Source organism: Perca flavescens, chromosome 11 (assembly GCF_004354835.1).
Source record: "Perca flavescens isolate YP-PL-M2 chromosome 11, PFLA_1.0, whole genome shotgun sequence".
Lineage (NCBI taxonomy): Eukaryota > Metazoa > Chordata > Actinopteri > Perciformes > Percidae > Perca > Perca flavescens.
Genome location: NC_041341.1, coordinates 12,522,137 through 12,541,392, shown reverse-complemented (window position 1 = coordinate 12,541,392; position 19,256 = coordinate 12,522,137). Strand labels below are relative to the sequence as shown.

At 39.2% G+C, this 19,256-nt stretch overlaps 1 protein-coding gene across 2 annotated transcripts; it reads left to right on the top strand.

Annotated features, from left to right (window-relative positions):
* Positions 1 to 361: 361 nt before the first annotated feature.
* On the top strand, positions 362 to 18,748 carry stam2 (signal transducing adaptor molecule (SH3 domain and ITAM motif) 2). Of its 2 annotated transcripts, XR_003693686.1 has the most exons (15): positions 362 to 624; positions 2,152 to 2,236; positions 3,683 to 3,758; positions 4,403 to 4,498; positions 4,933 to 5,079; positions 7,298 to 7,364; positions 8,041 to 8,239; positions 9,883 to 9,977; positions 10,162 to 10,244; positions 10,331 to 10,418; positions 10,528 to 10,582; positions 10,826 to 10,973; positions 14,506 to 14,669; positions 15,849 to 16,110; positions 16,319 to 18,748. XR_003693686.1 is itself a non-coding variant. In XM_028590688.1 (14 exons), exons 1-14 carry the CDS (start codon positions 585 to 587, stop codon positions 16,030 to 16,032), a joined length of 1,527 nt encoding a protein of 508 aa, XP_028446489.1. In that variant the 5' UTR covers positions 362 to 584; the 3' UTR covers positions 16,033 to 16,141. The 2 variants fall into 2 exon arrangements, 1 of the variants encoding a protein (XP_028446489.1); XM_028590688.1 differs by lacking the exon at positions 16,319 to 18,748 and having other exon boundaries at positions 15,849 to 16,141.
* The last annotated feature ends 508 nt before the right edge of the window (positions 18,749 to 19,256 follow it).

Genomic DNA, 19,256 nt, shown 5'->3' with positions numbered 1-19,256 from the left:
GCTGTCCTCCTGCTACATTGTCCTAAAATTGGGTCGTTGTGTAGGGCTACAATACCCACAATGTTGAGCCAATATGGATATAAACCCCCTCAATCTAAACCTGAAAGTCTGCACTTTACACGTATGATCAAATGTAATGTGCAAACCAATACTTTGTGACTGTCTGGACATAATGAAATAAGTCCTATGCGCTCACGTTCCTCTTTCCCCCACTAGCTGTCAGTGTTTCACTATCCTAAGTGTTACTAACGTGGATTTATTGAAGGTGTAAACAAAGGTGTTAAATCAAGTGCCAAATTGTGTGGAACATTTTTAGGAATTCATGTCAACGTGCTGTGCTTTAAATAATTTAAATAAAAACTATTTAAACGCACTAAACGTATTAAAAAACATACATTGCTCATGCTCACGTTGCTTCGACGTTTAAAAATACTGTTCAGGCATTATTCAAGGCAGCCAAGTTTCCGGAAGAGCAACTGGTGCGGGTTTAATGGACAAGGAAGAGATATTTGTTTAGGTTTAGTCTGAAGATCACGCATACTCTTTTTTTCGTCAAATAGTGTGGCTCTTTTTATATCGTCAGCATGCCTTTGTTTGCCCCAAATCCATTTGACCAAGATGTCGGTAAGTGAAACCCTATTTCTTTGGTGTTTTCAGTGTGTCCGAGCTAGCTAGCTAGCTAACGATAGGGCCAACAACACTTGAAGCTAACGTTAGCTTAGCTTCTTTAGTTCGCTGTAGCGTTCTAAGTTTATTTAGCATTGTCAGTTTTGGTAACAACAACGACAACCACGCGTTTTATACACCTTTTTAATGTGTAAGTTAGCTAACTGGTTGTCAACAACTTCCATTAAGGTTATCGATCAGTTAAATTGCTAGCATAACCGACTGCTTGGTCACTAACTTTGAGTCTGATTGATGACTGGCTGACGTTTAACGTCACCTCATCCAAAATCCGGTCATATTGGTTATATAGCTAGATCGATATATATATATATATATATATATTTGCTATGCAACAGGATTAGCCCTAACACATAACGACCTTTTTAAATCTCCATTTATGTGTTGATTTCTTTCGATTAAGCGATTACTGAGCTCATTCTAAGTCACTTTACCCTAAAAACGTCACTTTATCTTTAGTTAGGCTAACGTTACTTTGACGTAACCCGAAGATATTTAGCGCAAGTTTACAATTAAGTTATATAAAACCCTTATACAGTATAAGTTTTGTTGATACATTTTTATATATATTTGCTTTTCAATTAAACGATTACTCTAATAAGAAAAGGAAACCTGAATTATTTGTCGATGCCAGTTGACGGAAAATTAATCGGCAGCTATTTTGATAATTATTAAAGTATATAAAGTGATTTTTTTTTTTTTTAAGTAAAAGTGCCAAATATTCTCTAGTTCCAGTTCTTATTTGTGAGCCTTTGCTGTTTTCCTTGTCTAATGTGATAGCGGAGTAAATAGGCTTTCTTTTTTTTGACTAGTTCGGACAAAACGGGGAATTTATGAATTAAATGTCTTGGGCTTTAAGTATTTGTGAAGGACACTTTTTATTTTATTGATCAAACAATCAATTGAGAAAATAATCTGCAGATGAATATAATCATTAGTTTACTGCCCCAATGAAAATGTTCGACAATTAATTTTCTATTAAGACTCTTCGCTACTTTGAGTCAGTTTGATTATAATGTGTTGGTCATTTGTGTTGTAGATATGTCTTTTCTTATAGTCGTGTTATGTAAAATGTCATGCAAACTTCCACGGTCATCACCCTTATCGGCCTCTGCAACACCACAGTGCTTGTATGGCCAGACAATAATGCACTGTTACACTTAACTGGCTCTTGAGTGTTATATTGTCAGGATGACTGTGACAGAGGTTAATGAGTTGGAAATGTGCATTTGAGTCATTTCCTGCTAACATATTACAAAGCAGCGGTGGGTCACTCGCCACCTGACAAAAAGACCACCCCCTCTACCATCGTGAAAATGAATACACTTGTGTCCAGTCCCAAAATGTGGCAGTTCAACGCTTGCTATTCATAACACTTGCCCACTGCACGTGGCACAGCTTTGATGCCGGTGAAGATATATTCTCACTGGACTATATGCACTGTATCCCTGTTTGGCATATTTTCAGAGAAGTCAACCAATGAAAACAACACAACAGATGACTGGGGGCTCATTATGGACATCTGTGATAAGATTGGAACGACACCCAATGGGTAAGTTTGAATGATAGAAGCTCATTAGCATTTGAGAATCACTGTGGTTCAAATAACTCCTTATTACAGGACAGTACAGGACATTTGTATTAAGGGTGCATGATATATCTACTCAATATCGTCATCGCAATATCACGTTGCGCAATATTATATCGAAAGGGGTTGCAATATTTTGTTTATATTGTGGAGCACTGCGCCCCGTCCGTTGGCTTAAAGTCAGGACACGCCAGCCAGACGGCCGACCGTCGACAGAAAAGCCAGTCGAAATGATCAGTCTCCCCGTGTTGGTCCAAAAAAGTGCCACAGAACACACCAAAGAGACAAGACGTAATACGTCTCCATAACAGCAGGCGACGCTAATCTGTATTGTTGCCCAAAAAATGAAAACCGGCAGCTGATTGGACGAACGCGTCACATGGGTTTGTTTTCTCCGGAAATTCAAAGCCAGACTGTCATGGCGGCCGTTCAGAATACGATCTCATATTGTACTAAAATAGTTCACTGAAACATGTTTCTGAGAACATTTTAAGCGAGAAATAGGCCATGCAGTTGCTGAATCTGTCTTCATTTCAGCTCAACAAAGGTCAGTTTAAAAGATTTTCTCTTATTTTGAGAGACTCTAGTCACCTCGTTCCACTGCCCTGCCTCCGACTGAACGTGTCAGGTTGGCCAAAATGAACGCCGACAGCCCCCCAGACTGACGATGGCACGGGACACACCAAACAGATTTGAGTCACTGACCTCGCCAGACTGTCCAACAGCCGATTTTCGACCCTGTGTGTCCCAGGCTTTAGTTGTCTTTGATTTAGAGCCCGCTTGAAACGCTATAATGATCATCATTTCATTGGCCAGTTACCGTGCCTCTTGCACATGTTAATACACGTCAGCGCACGGATCCACTACGTGACAAACCCCATGGAGCGTACCATGTGACGTGTGTGCATATTTCGACAGTCACACTGTAAGTGATGAAATGGATAGAGACAATAAAAACGGAAAGAATCAGAGAAGCGAAATAAAAGTTGTCGTGTTCTCTTTATTTATATATTTTATACTGTACAACCAGTAAAACATATCCTGTTCTGTAGACATGGTCGTTATTTATTTATTCATGTTGGACCAGTCCAATATGACTGTCAGTTGAAATAAACCTTGTGTTGTAAGAAAACTTGTTTTATTTGTTATGAATCTATTTTGATTTGTAATTTTACATATGTTTAAAGATCAAAATGAATATCTATATCCCAATATTCATAATCGATATTGCAATATCACATTTTGTCAATATCGTGCGACCCTGATTTGTATGAGACTTTGAATTTAAAAACAGTCTGCACCAGATATCAGGACCTGCACAGGAGCATCTCTAGTGTAAGGACACTGGGATTATTATTATTATTAGTACTAGCACAAAATGATTTTCTGTTCTCTTGTTTTGTGTTTCAGACCAAAGGACAGCTTGAGATCCATTATGAAGCGAGTCAACCACAAAGTGCCTCATGTTGCCATGCAGGCCATCAATGTGAGTTGGTCACATCTTTGGTAGACACGCCCAAGAAATTGACTGCACTTGACATTCATTCTTCTCCAGCAAACAGTATAGCATTGTCATATCCAAGTTACGGCCATCATTAGTACAAGCATCACCATTTTTTCTGCTCAAAATCTTCTGCCAATTTCACATTAAAAAGACCGTTTCAAATAACATGTATATATTTGATCTAAGATCAATAGATTTAGGTAGGGTCAAACTTCTCTGTTGCATTTTAAAGTGTGAGAAATTAGTTTTCACCAATGCAATTTAGCTTCAGTTGAGCCGTAATTGATCTAATGTTCCCATTGTTAAAGCCATACAGGAAAGTTGAAGATTTCATACTGGGAGGATGAGAAATATGAGAGCTGTTTCCCTGTCTCTGCCTGAGTCATCATGAGCAAATGGCTTGCTCTATATTTAGATCTCTGTGTTTGTCATTCAGATAATTAAAGCCCTATTGTCATTAAAACCATTTACAGTTACAAAAGCTTCACCTGCTATTAATACATACTTTGACCAATTCAGTAATGTGAGTGGTAGAAAAAAAAAAATCCTGTTTTCCCCTATAATACAACATACTGTATACCAGCTGTTAAATCGTATTTTTACAATTTCAACTTCTTCTCTTGCAGTTGCTGGGTGCTTGTGTGTCAAACTGCGGCAAAATATTCCACTTGGAAATCTGCTCAAGAGAGTTTGCCAGTGAAGTACGGAGTGTGCTGGGCAGGGTATTTGACCTTTTTTCCTTACTATTCCCATTTTATACCCATATTTGTCTGTCATCTTTTTGTACCCTCTTTACCAGTGTCATTCTCACACATGTACTCCCTCACCCTCTCAAGAAGGATAACTAAAATGTCACAGATAAGACTCATAACTGTTCTTACAACTAGGGCTGCCCGATATGACGCTAAATATGCGATATCTGATAATATTTGTTGAATATTGCGATAACGATATGACTTGCGATAAGTAAAGATGTTGAAGTCCACTTAGTTCTGCCTTTCTGCTGCTTTCAGTATACAGGAAATGGCTTGTTGAATTCAAAACAAATTAAAGGAAATCATTTCCAACATTCTTTTATGGAACAAATTGAACATTGAATTGAATATGAAAGGCACGGCTAAAAAAAGACCGCTGTTTGTTTGCATTTCGTCTAAAGGCCCACCCTAAGGTGTGTGAAAAGCTAAAGGCTCTAATGGTGGAGTGGGCAGAAGACTTCCAGAAGGATCCACAACTCAGCCTGATCAGCGCCACCATCAAGACTCTGAAAGAGGAAGGCATCGCCTTCCCCTCCACATCCTCACAGGTATGTTTACAGCATACAGTATGTGATGATTTTGTGAATGTACACAAAGCAAGGTGCAAATGAAATGCTATCTTGCCTTCATCAGGGTGATATCTTTTTTTTTCCTCCAGTTTCTTTGTATACAATCCATAATTTAGTTTTTGTGTGTCTGTGTGTCTGTACACTGGATTCACTGCAGACCAGGGTGTTGCAAGTGTGAAGGTCTGGGTTGGGTGGAGCTTGTCTGTCTGTGTTTATGACAAGTGCTTACAGTGGAATTTCCTTTTCACATATTTCCCATATTTCTGTGGATATATGTGTGTGTATGTTCCAGGATCAGGACTGTCCTCATCATCACTGTGGACCGAGCGGCCTTGTGGTTTCGGCTCTATCCTTTTTGTGCTACTGTGTGATTTGTTGTGTCACAACCTTAAATGTTTGTTAGGGGTTGAAGTGGACTTTGCTCTCAGGTTGTCGTAAAGCTGACCTACAAATGTATCATCTGTGGTCATAATCTCTCTGTGGCTTATGGTTTCTGTTGTGTGTTGTTAATTGAGGACTTTGCTTCTTTAGATGTTGAAGGTCTATTCTAGTATGGTATATAATGGTATATTTCTTCCCTCCTTATGTTTGTAAATGTAGACAAAAGTGCAGTCTAGTTCAACAGCACTGCAAACTACAACCTCAATAATGGGCATATAGTTAAATGAATGCCTCTTTCTTTGACAGTGTCGTTGAAATGGAATTTATGGCTGCGCTGTACAACTGACTCATTTGATCCATTCCCACACTGAACATGGATTAACGAAACCTCAAAACGACTTGGCTTTCATTTGCCTCTCATCACTTTGCCGCCAGTGGCTGTGCTCCATTTTGTTGTGATTGTGTGCTGCTTATAATGTTGTGGTAAGGGCTGTGAAACCTGCTTTGAGAGCTAGTGGCACATGAGGCAGCAGGTATGATATTTAATCTCTATCAGCTGATGAGCAAACAGCAGCAGGTAGTGTGGCAGGCAGCCAGAAATCTGGTAAAAGGCTAACAAATTTGAAAAAAATTTGAAAATAGCCCTTCTCCTGCAGCTCTCCCCTCGCTGTCCTAAGCCCCTCCCTCCAGGCTCACAGGAATATACATGTGCTTAATATAAAGTAAAATAGTGAGATAATTCTCAGTAATTGACAGCTTGCATATGCACCCTGTTAATCTGCTCCTATACTGTATTTGGAAAAGGGACACTGTCCCCGACTGACATTGAATCTTAATACTACATCCTATCTTCTGCACATCCTGTATATATTGAACTTTTGCACATCACTCAACATTTTTGCACATCCTACACTAATCCATACAGAATTGATGTTTTTTTTTCTTCTTCTTTCTTAATTTGTTTCTGTATTTGTTGTTTGTTTATTTCATATCAATGTTTAAATATGTTTTGATGTATGCACCATCAACCAAAGCAAATTCCTAGAAGTGCTACTTACCTGGCGATAAATCTTTGTGAGTGTGAAGAGTTGTTATTGATGGCAACAGCGCTGCCTCGGGTCACCTTAGACAAAAGTTAACAAACGCCAAGTATCGATCTTTTATTATATATTAGGGGTGGGACTCACCACAGGCCTCACGATCCAATATAATCATGATACAGACAAACCGACCAACACATATATAATAAAAGATTGATACTTTGCGTTTGTGTGACGCCACGGAAAATATCGCGATACTATGCTGTATCGATTTCCCCCCCCCACCCCTAGTATATATGTGTTGGTCAGTTTGTCTGCTTGACAATCCCATTTTGCAGCAATAAAAGTGAAGTGAGATGAACAAACCAGAGAAATGTATCTTTTTAGATAAAACAGATGTTGACACACCTGACAATTGGGTCATAATATGAAATTGGGGAAAAATTTGAAGTTGGAAAAAAAGGTAATAAATTGCAATATATCGCAGAATATTGCAATAGGTTTAAAATCGCAATAATATCGTAAGTATTGTGATGATATTGTATTGTGAGTCCCACCCCTAAAGGATAATGACAGCTGTGTTTCTGTCTCGAAGCTAAAGCCACAGCTCTGACCAACATGTAGTACCCAACATGAACTGCAGGGGGCATTACAGTCACTTGAAATCAGTTTTTTCCTCTTCTGGTCTTATGCTGCTACTAGTTCCAGTGCTACACTAACAGTCTGTATGTATAGGCACACACAGACTTGACCTTATCTTTATGTATTGTCCACAGGGGTCCACCACTAAGGTCAGCACACCTGCTGTGAGCAAAGTATCAGATGATGACAACCTGGCCAAAGGTAAAGTGAGCTCCTTCATTTAGTTCTATACACACCTTTCATCTATTCTAAGCATAATTTTCTGCAACAGAAGCATATCTTCTACTGTACTGTACGTTTAAGGCTTGTTATTAGTTTGTACCAATATTCTCAGAAATATACTCCTATACTTTTTTTTTTTTATCATGATTATCGCCTGGATTTTATGCTCCCATGCATCAAAAGGATGTTTTGTTGCCTCTGTTTAGGGCTACAACTAACTATTATTTTCATTGTCGATTAATCTGTTGATTATTTTCTCCATTAATTGATTAGTTGTTTGGTCTTTAAAATGTCAAAAAATGTTGTGATTATTTTAATTGTTGACAGCTATCCAATAATCTATTCATCTGTGTAGCTCTACCTGCGGTATTAATTACATTTGAGTAATCTTCTGAGAGCTGTTTGTACGGTGGCTGACGGGCAACTTAATGAAACACGCAAATAGACAAAACGCAAGCAAATTCAGAAAACATCTTCATTCATTTGACAACACGTGCAGCATTTAGCAAACGTTTGCCCCTGTCGGCCACCGTAGTTTGTATTCTAAAAAATAAAATTCCTGTGTCTGCTCAAAGCGCATGTGTTGGACATTTGACAAACCTCTTCTTCTCATTTCCACTTGTCTTCTTCCCATCCAAACCTCCACCTCTCCCAGCCATCGAGCTGTCCTTGCAGGAGCAGAAGCAGCAGGTGGAGACACGGCCCCTGGCCATGACTTCTGACCCCCCAAACTACACCAACGGTAGTGGGGGGGAGGAGGCCCGGAAGGTGCGTGCGCTGTACGACTTTGAAGCGGCTGAAGATAATGAGCTGACTTTCAAAGCTGGAGAACTTATTCTGGTTTTGGATGACAGGTAATGTTTCATAACGCAATCATGAATCCGCTTCTGCTTTCAGTGTTTGGTGTTGCACACTTCCTAATCCAATCAAACTTTATTCATACAGCACAAGTCATACATTAAATGCAACTCCAAGAGCATTATCAGTGATATTCTCAGATTTTGAAATATAGACAAGCATCCTAGCAAATTTAAAGCTCCTATGACATGCTGCTTTTTGGATGCTTATATATAGGCCTCACTGGTCCCGTAATACTTACTGTATCTGAAGTCTCTTTCCCGAAATTCAGCCTTGGTGCAGAATTACAGCCACTACGAGACAGTCCCACAATGAGCTTTCCTTAAGACATGCCATTTCTGTGTCTGTAGCTTTAAATGCTATTGAAGAGGAGAGAGGGGGGGCAAGGTGGAGGATGGGGGTGTGTGCAGGGTGGGGTTGATTTACATCTATCGCCATTTCTAGCCACTGGGGGACCATAGGCGTGCTGGGGGAGCTCTCATTAATGTTAAAAAACCTCATAAAGTGAAATTTTCATGCCATGGGACCTTTAATATATTTCAACTACATGCAGTATAATTAAACACCTTTGCAAAAAATCCTACCTGTGAAATGTCCTAGGGTTTGTTGACAGTGTTGTTGACAAAGATGTCACAGAATGTTTATATTTACACATATACTGTATGTGTGCTTGGTTTAACTTTGTCCATTATTTGAACCTGGAAATTGTTAGTAAATGTAAATATAGTGACCATAATGTGTGTGTGTGTATATATAGTATTCATAAATTCAGATTTCCACTCATAGATCATCATAAGGCAAACAGGCATTCAGCTGTGAAATGTATTAATTGATGTTATTGTTTGCTTAAAAGAGCCTCATCATTTTATATAGCCTTCCTGATTTAGATTTTAAATTTGCTCCAAATAATTAATAGCGGGGCAAAGTCTCTTCCACAAATAAAACAAGGAACACACCTGAAGACTCAGTAGGACACCATAAGCCATGGGTCACCAAACTAAGGCCCGCGGGCCGACTCAGGCCCGCCACGCCCCTTTGACCAGCCCCCGCCCTTCTGCCCCCCCCTACCCCAAAAGTCTTCATGGCCAATTTTTTTTTTAAATTGCTTTTTGGAAAATAATAACATGTCTGCATCTGGTATTTTTTTTATTTTTTCTTTTAAAAATTGATATCAACTAGGCAGATGTTTCTTACCTTGACAGCTTTGATGTTATTTTTATTAGAAAATAAATAAATGAAATATCTGTGGTATTTCAAATTTAAACAAAGTTTTAAGACTCGATTACTACTTTTGCAAACCACTAGTAAAGATAAACAAATATATGCCAGGAATCAAGTGTTGATATAGTAGTGTGGATATAGTAGTGGGGATGGCTGTGCCAGGCTAGTAATCTCTGCTACACAATGGTGGTCATTTTGGTCTGGGTCATACAATTCTGTTATATAGCTGACCTGGCCCCGGCCCCCCCATCACAGTCAGGAACGATAATGTGGCCCCCAGAGAAAAAAGTTTGGTGACCCCTGCCATAAGCTGAGAATTCATTTTTACTTAAGCCAACATTTTTACATTGAGATGGCTCTTACCGGTCTTGAAAGCTCATGCATTGATGTTTTTCCTATTTCATGATTTTGTTTATAGCGATCCAAACTGGTGGAAAGGAGAGAACCACAGAGGAGTGGGACTTTTCCCTTCCAACTTTGTCACAACTAATTTGAATGCAGAGCCAGAGACAGGTTAGTCTTTCTATTGAACCTTAAAGTGAACATTGTACTAGAGCCCCTTCAGCACACTGGCTTTTTTTTTTTTTTTTTTACCTTTTTAGAAAGCATACCAGCCTCTATGCTCTTCAGCAATTTGATTTAAACTGGAGCAAATTAGTCTCAGAACTGCTAATTGAACTCCCCTTTTCCTCCACAGTGGCTTTTGTTGAAAGGCCAACCAGTCCTGAAGAGACGAGCCTGGAAACCAAAGTTGAGCCTGAGCCCGTCTTCATTGACGAGGTACTACCATTTAATCTGTGCACAAACAATCCCAAACCACCTCTCAATTAAACTGCCAATCCAACCCTACTTTCTTCTTTCTGCAGGGGAAGATGGACAGAACACAGGCGCTGCTGCAGAATGCAGATCCTGCAGATCCGGCTCCTGACTCTGCAGAGCTGATCCAGCTGGAGGGTATAAACCTTAATGCTGGTGTAAATCTACTGCAGACGGTCTGAGCAACAGTGTTGTTTTCTAACTCTTTCGTTTCTGTTCCCCTCCCTAACTGTAAATATCTTAACAGGCGCATGTGAACAGATGAACCCGATGATTGATGAAAAGCTACAGGAGATTGACAGGTGGAGTGTTATTGGACGTCTTATATTTATCAGAATTATTATTACTGATTTGTTAAAGGTCAAGCTCGGTGTCTGAGGTGATCTGAGATCCATTTCAGCTACTACGAAGTTTAGGATAAAGATGGCAATGATTGTGCCTTAGCTGTGGAAACTTTTAAAGACAATCTTTAGGGTGTACTTGGACTGTTCTACAAAAAAAAAAAAAAAATTCTTGTCCAACAAATATCTCTCTCTATGTTGCAGGAAACACTCAGAGTTGTCTGAGCTAAATTTGAAAGTTATGGAGGCCCTGGAGCTTTACAACAAGCTCATGAACGAGGCTCCATTCTACTCGGCCTACTCCAAGATGCAGGCGCAGTATGCTCCAGCCGGCTCAGCTGTAGCCATGCAGGTCAGAAAAATGCACTCAAGTTGTCCTCTGTACTGCCCAAAATCTCCCTTTAACAATGGTTTAATCTTGTATTTACCATTGAAACTTAAACATTTTATTTATGTAGCGCTGCATTAATAAGCCTGTCTAAATCAATCGGTCGATCAATTAATCAATATCAAAACAGCAACACACAACCAAATGAAAAGTACACAAGACAAAGAACAAAATAACAGGAGTACCTAGCTCATCCCGCTTCATAATTATACATTTTTAGACTGGATTCCTAGTGGCTGGCTCATGTATTACGGTCTACACATGACAGGGGTTTATGTCATATGGAAAGTATTTGAGTTTGGATTTAAAGATCTCCAAAGAGTTGGCTTCTTCATTAGCAAGAGGAATATGGTTCAAAGTGTATTTGTAATTATACAGCATGTCTCCACTTTAAATGACAAGCCACGTACGTACATGATGGTGAATTGCGGTGGACAAATGAATGAGCTTAATTTCTTATTAATTTCTCTAAAATGAATGCAGTGAAATCTTGCATGCTTGGACAACTCAAATCATTTAAGTTTGTTGGTGTACTTTAGTCATCTTTTCTCTGTCTTGTGATGTGTGCTGACTAGGACTGAACGATTTGTGAAAAAAAAATCTAATTGCAATTTTTCTGCCAGATACTGCGATTACAATTCAATTTGTGATTTTATTTATTTTAAGTTTAGCATAAGTTCAATATTCACTGTGTAACAGATAAAACATGTCACATAGCATTATAACATGAGACACCATCAAAACAACTCTGTATTCTTATACAAGAATGAGAACATAGATATGAGTGTTTTTCTTTTAATAAGCACAGAACATTGAACAATCACAGAACATTTATCACAAAAGCTAAAGTTATAATAATAAACATCTGTGAACTGAAATGTCTGATCTGGCTCAGTTCAATAGCCGCTTCTACATATTGCACCTTCTACCATCATGTTAAATAAAGTAATAAAAAATAAATGAACAATCCACAGAAAATTTGACATTTCTGTAAACAATCTGTGACATTATTCCAGCACTTATCTAATGAAAAAAACAGGGAATATTATAATAATAATAATAATAATAATAATAATAATAATAATAGTGCTGTCAGTTAAACGCCTTATTAATGGCGTTAAAGCAAACCCATTTTAACGGCGTCAATTTTTTTATCGCGAGATTAACGTTCTTTTTGGCCCAGCAAACTTTGTAGTTTTTTCACATGCTGTGACAGCTAGTAACGTTAGAAAAACTACAACACCACACCGGATCTAGCTAGACCGGAAACACAACAACATGCACGCTGCACACACAACCGGCCAAAGAGTAGTACATACCTGCAAACTAGTCGCTTTTTGACGAAAATCGCCATTTTGAATGGGGTCCGAGACCCGGTGCTAATACGGCACCGGTGCCTTAACGACCGTTATCTACCGAACCAAATGGCAACTTGGATTTCGGAGCTAAACGGTGTAAAGTGCGTCTGTATTTCACTGGAGAGGACTCCAACACCGGACAGTAGCTACCATTGTCTGAAAAACAGTCATGATGTTATGTTGCTCGCCTCGCCAGCCTCATGGTGCATTCACTGTAATTGTAAAATACCCTTTTCCCATCCAGTGGTTGTTTTCACCATTTTGTGCTCCTTTTTTTTTTTTTTAGATCAACTTTTTATTGTTTTATATTTTTGAACAGACAAATACAATTGAACAAGGTGCTCCTTTTTTAAATATATATCTTTCGGTTCAGGCACAGTTTTAAAAGTATCGTATCATGTTGATAAGAGCATTAAAATGAGGAAAAAATAATGGGACAAAAAGAAATCAAGGGACCTTTTTAAAATGGATAAAAATGTGCGATTAATTGCGAGTTAACTATGACATTAATGCGATCAATCGCGATTAAATATTTTAATCGTTTGACAGCACTAAATAATAATAATAATAATAATAATAATAATAATAGAGGAATAAAAATGTTAAAACAAATGTTACACCAAACCTTCAACTAAATGTTTCACAGTCGATCAATCGCGGTCTTCACGCTTGGCTAATCGCATTCTTTGATTTGAAATTGTTTAATCGTTGAGCCCTAGTGCCGACTCGAGTCAATTTAAAAGTAAGCCATAAATAATTTAAGGATGGGTTCAGTCAGAGGCTGGTTCACAGTTCAGAACACTAAAGGCTGGAGAGGTTTTTTGTGTACGTTAACTGCCAGTGTGCCCACCCACGAGTAACCTGAATAATTGAACATCGGCACTTAACATCTCGTTCTATTGATCTCCTAGATGTGTTGTTTTTATTTTTTTATTTCATAGAGACAACAGAGGATTAATGTATGAGGAAAATCATTCAGAGCAGGCACGTGATTATATTTTTATTATATTTTAGTCTCCATATTTTCTTTCTCACATCCTACACTCGTGTGTTATATTTGGCCGGCAGAGCAGTTTGATTTTTTGCTTCTTATACTCGTCCTGATAGCTTGACATTCAGTCAGCTTTTTTTTCCTCCCTAGAGAGTTGGAGGCTGCCTGGGTTTTCTTAGCAGTGGCAGTTTTCTCGGTAATGATTGATGTCACTGTCTCTCCCCCACGATTTAGAAAAATGTCCACTGCACTAGGCAGGCCCACACCGGAGTGCTGCCCTATTTATTTTTCTTCAGCTGTTATTCTTTCCCCTTTATTTACATTGTACTGTAAAGTTCTTTACGAGGTTGTTGCATCTGCAGGGATGCAAGATTTTGTTTTACACTTTCACTTAAAGTTGGAGACGTAAAATCCTGATACTTTTCATAGCAACACGACCTGACTTACTGTAATAGTCTGCACTTTATACAACCAATGACGACTTGTGTTTTTATATCTCCTATTCTGTATCTAACTCCCAGTAGCCAGATGTGTTCTGGAGGCCCAACATTCAGTGATGGACTTCTCTTTCATTAGTGTTGGTAGGGTCAACGACAGACACAGGTGATATCAATTTACTGAGGAAATGGAAAGAAACTCTGGATTTATAACTTCCAGAAACTTGCATCTGAAAGGGTTGAATGAAAATCTGGGCATTAGAGTATTATAATGGTTTAATTAAAGAGAAATTTGTTGTTTTAGTACTTAGGAATAGTTTGATTTGGGAAATACACCTATTTGCTTTCTTGCCAAGAGTTGGATGAGAAGATGTATACCGCTGTCTGTCATGCTAGCCTGGCTCTGACCAAAGCTAACAACATACACCCACCAGCACCTCTGCAATGTTGCCAGATCTGACTGACCAATTAGAGCTTAGTTTTTACATGTTCCTTAAAAAACGTATAAAGTAGAACAGACTTTTTTTTTCAGCAAGTTGGTTAGTGTCCGAGTCAGTCAAAGTTATTTAGCACTCAGTGGACTGGTAAAACACTCTTCATATCCCTCTTCACTTCACTCTACATATTTTTATTGAAGAAGAATTGTTATATTAATCATGCTCTTAGCACTTATTAAAGCCGACCTGCTCCTCTCCCTCTGGTCTGCTCAGGGCTACCTTGGCCCGGCCAGTGGTCCCTACCTTCCTCCAGTGATGCCCCAGGTTCCACCTGCGCAGCCCTACACTCTGCCCAGCGATCAGCCCGGACAGCTCCACTCACTGCCCCCCAACGTCTCAGCCCCACCCAACAGCCAAGCTCAGCCTCCCTACATGAGGTAAGGAAACAGCCCCACCACTGTGAACAGGATCTGTTAGGCTGTCAGGGTAAAAGCTCTGCAAAGATATTCCAAATACAAATAATGACAAGGCTCATGTCATGATGTGATTTACTAAAGATGGATTTATGCCTCAGATCCTTGGCATAAACAAGCTACTTGTTATATTGGGTTTTATGAACTTATGTTTTTACTGGTTTTAGATTGGCATGGTTTTATTTCAGTTAGCCTAATAGCTGGTTTGATTTGCATTGAGAGATGATCTTATGGAAAGTACCCCATGCCAATCTCTAGGTATGGTGAACGGTATGCGATGATGTGGGGCTATTTTAATTCCAAAGGCCAACTTTATCAGGATGCATAGTATCATGGATCCATGAAATAACTGGCCTTTAAAAATAAAAATCTGCCTGCCTCTATGGGAATTTAACATAGGGGTGTGTATACTTATGCCCCCTGTATTTAAGGAAGAACATTTATTTATTTACAATACATCATTCATTCACAAAGAAAATTGGTGTCCTTAAAGGTTGGATTTTTCCTATTTTTTTTAATTAAAGCATTAAGATCAATTTCCAAAAGAAGATTTTTTCTTTTTCTTCTTTTGGTCAACTTTAGCATGGGTGTATTCACTTATGTTGAGCACTCTATATCCTCGACGTTCCACTTCAGGGATTGCTCCGTTGCTGCCGGAAAATCCGCCGGATTTCACTCATTTAGATATCCGTTGCCTTGGGCTTCCTTTGTGTTGGCATTTTAAACTTGATATATAAAAGTCAATATATGAGGACTATGGTTAACTGCTCCTCAGATCTCTGCAGGGTAAATCCAGACAGCTAGCTAGACTATCTGTCCAATCAGAGTTTTCTGTTGCACGACTACATACACGTTCCACCAAAACAAGTTCCTTTCGTGCCTATTTTGCAGCGGTACCGTGGCTTTCCTCCGGTTTTTAGCACCGCCCAAGACTATTCTGATTGGTTTAAAGAAATGCCAATAAACCAGAGTATGGTTTTCTCCCATCCCCGAATGCTATGTGGAGTAGCTAGGCTCTCCGCCAGCGCGTTTTGGAGGAGGGTCTGGCAAAGCGAGACTACATGCAAACAAACTATACTTTTTACATGTTGAGACTCAGTTTCATGGTTGGTATTAATTGTCACATCTGTATTCTTTTCACAGCAGTGGTATGAACGCTCAGTACATGAACCAAGCTCCTGGAGCTCCTTACCCACACATGGACATGTCAACCTATCACAACTCCAACATGCCTCCTGTGTCCTATCCTGTGGCTGCTCCTCCTCACCAGGCTCCCCAGCAGCAGCAGCAGCAGCAGGCGGCATATTATCAGCAGCCTTTGCTGTAAAACTCATACTGACCACAGACCTAAGATTAATACACACATCAGGTGTGTGTGTGTGTGTGTGTGTGTGTGTGTGTGTGTGTGTGTGTGTGTGTGTGTGTGTGTGTGTGTGTGTGTGTGTGTGTGTGTGTGTGTGTGTGTGTGTGTGTGTGTGTGTGTGTGTGTGTGTGTGTGTGTGTGTGTGTGTGTGTGTGTGTGTGTGTGTGTGTGTGTGTGTGTGTGTGTGTGTGTTGAGATGAATGAAACACCCTGCGAAAGTTGAATTAACTGCGGTGTGTATGTAACTCAGGTGTGTGTGTGTGTGTGTGTGTTGAGATGAATGAAACACCCTGCGAAAGTTGAATTAACTGCGGTGTGTATGTAACGCAGGTCTGTTGTTCATCTAAGTCAGGACACACTCTGTGCCCATGTCCTCAGCTACTGTATGTGAGGCTAAACATGGCGCCAGGAGTTTTCTCCTGTTCTTCACTGCTTTTTCCTGGCTGACAGTGAACACGGCGCTGGTCTTCACCCATGTCACAGGTCAACACAGAAGAAGAGTTGGGTTTGCCCACCAATACAGGACCATGTAATAATGAGCAGCCTATTTTTACAATTCATAGTTCATCACAATGCTACTCCCAAACATTGTTTTTTCTGAATTGACCCCCTTCAAAAAATTCCCGCAACATGTGCTCTTCTGAGGTGGTAAGAGAGGGTCAGCCATGTCCACACTAATGTAGATAAATGAGAAAACAGAGTTTTTCTACCTTGTTTATATGGGCAATGCAAAAGCAATCCCTCTGTCAATGTCTACACTGGATATGTTTAGCCACAGTACAGACCATATAGCATAATAGAAGATCAATGTAATTACATGCGCACGTCGGAATTGAATAGATAGCTGGTTGAGACGGCTGTATTGATCAAAACTTAGAAAGCATATCTGTTCTGGCAGATGCTTGTGAGACAGATTACTGAAAAACACGGGCGAAACATGTCCGGTATAGCCAGCTTGCAACTGCTTTCTAGTATGGATTGAACACCATTTGACACCGAAATGGCATTTTCCAAAGTATCTATGCATTAATGTGAACATGGCCTAAATGTTTTGTTTTTCTTATAGTTTTTAATGACCATCTTGTTTTTAAGTCTGTAGGTGAATTCATCTGAAGGCAGGTACAGTTTATTCTGACCATCTCTTTGTCCTTTACTGCAGTTTGCACTGAATGATCGAAACACTCTGGATTGGTGTGAGAGTCTGTTTCTGCAAAGTCAGCTCTTATTAAAAGGCAGGAGCTCCGTTTATTTTCTTCTCACCAGCATTCATCACTTTAGCTCATCTGTTTTCTGAAGAGAAGTCCACACTATATTTTCAACTATCAAACATGTATGTTAACAGTTATTTTTGTGTAAATGGTTAAAATCAATTCTTTTCCTTAAACTCACTGCCTTGTAATGCATTCTGTGGTTGCATTTGCGATATTTAAGATGACATTTTCTGTGTGTGTGTGTGCACATATTTGTTTTGTTTTTTACATGTTTGTATGTGTTTGAGGGCTTACCCATAATTCATCTTTGTAAAATTACACTGATTTTCACAAGGATCAGATTTTAGGGTGAACTGAGAAATAGTTCTCTTTGTGTGTGTTTTTTAATCTGGCGAAATGCTGCATCTGTTGATGATTATAACATCTGTACCCTGCTGCCTCTCATCTTCATCTGTGGGGTCTCTTCCATTTAACGGAAGCCTGTTAGAAGTCCATGTTTTATGCAAATGCACGATACTGAGATTTATCATGTCTATATACTTAAATTTCAAAATTGTCAATGGCCTCGCCTGTACTTTGATTTATATCCAATCCAATGTTATTTATAGAGCGCTTTACAAGGTACATACAAACATACATTGGGTAAAGAAAATACAGCATGACATGAGGAGAGACAAGGAGAAAAAAGCAACTCCCAGACTATGCCCCCACTAGGAGCACAGTGTGGGAACAGGAAAAAAAACACCTCAGCAACATAAGCACATAACCAATACAAGGGCACACAAGACACCCAATGGGTGAGGGGAGTCTTGGGGAGCATGGGGGAGGGGGGGGTGTTGGGGTGCAGGTAGTCCAGCACAGGCAAGCAGACATCTGGTCTTGCAGCCAAACAAGACATTATACATGTATAATTTACATGGCTGGAGAATGTGTAATTATTATTCTTAGTTTTGCTTCTACTTTTACCTTTTTTATTTTCCAGGCATGATGAAACAATTATTTACTATTAATAAGAAGAAAGGAAATTAAGAGATCAGGTTTCAAATCTACACATTTTTTTTGCAGTTTAGGGGTGAAAATCAAGGAACAGCTTTCATAGAATCTACAGTCATGTTACAGTAGCTCCATAGTTATAATTCTAGCCAGAACTGTCAAAATTTTCTTTATGGCCTCATATTAAAGGCATTGTATATTAGATGTAAAATACCTGGTTTTGTTGGTTGCATTGCCATTGCACCTTAGCTTTGTAAACGTTCATTTACCACTGGATGCCTTGTTTTTCTGTAGAAATCAAAGAATGACACAGACACAACTTTGGCGACTAACTTCAGTCTCAGAATCCGCTGGATATGTATAATTCTGTATATTTAAAATATTCCAGGAAAAGTTCCTTTATCCAGGATTTTAAGACTGCTTTTTAACAGAGCAAACATAGTATTCTTTGAAATAAAAAGAAATGTACCTGTGTTGAGGGTGTTCTTTTTTTTTTTTTTTTTTTTTTTTACTTTTCTCTATGGATGCTTTTAAGTAATTACATTTAAAAAATTAAGAGGAAGATGATTAGCCTAGCAACTAATTAGTCTCTCCGATTCTCTGCACACTTCACCAGCTGCAGGTCATGAACAAGCTTATAATATGGTCATTATTCAGAAGGTATAATTTATTCATTGAACTTAGCCTTTTTATAGTTTCTCCTCTTTACTTTTCAAAAAGCTGCACTGGGGCTCCTTTTGAATGCCAGAATCATTCTGGTGGCAACGTGCATGTAAAACTGTTGTCTTTAATTCAATGTTCCAAGGCCAGACGCCAGGCTGTTCTCCAGGATGCCACCAAGATAGTACACAGTATTAAGGCTTTCCACCGACCTGCAGTGAGATTGTCTGAAAACAGCACAGCTGGTGAGGATAACTGAGGAGGTTTTATCATCTGTTGTTTGTCCTAGTTTATTTGCTGAGATATAACTGGCCTTTTTTTAGG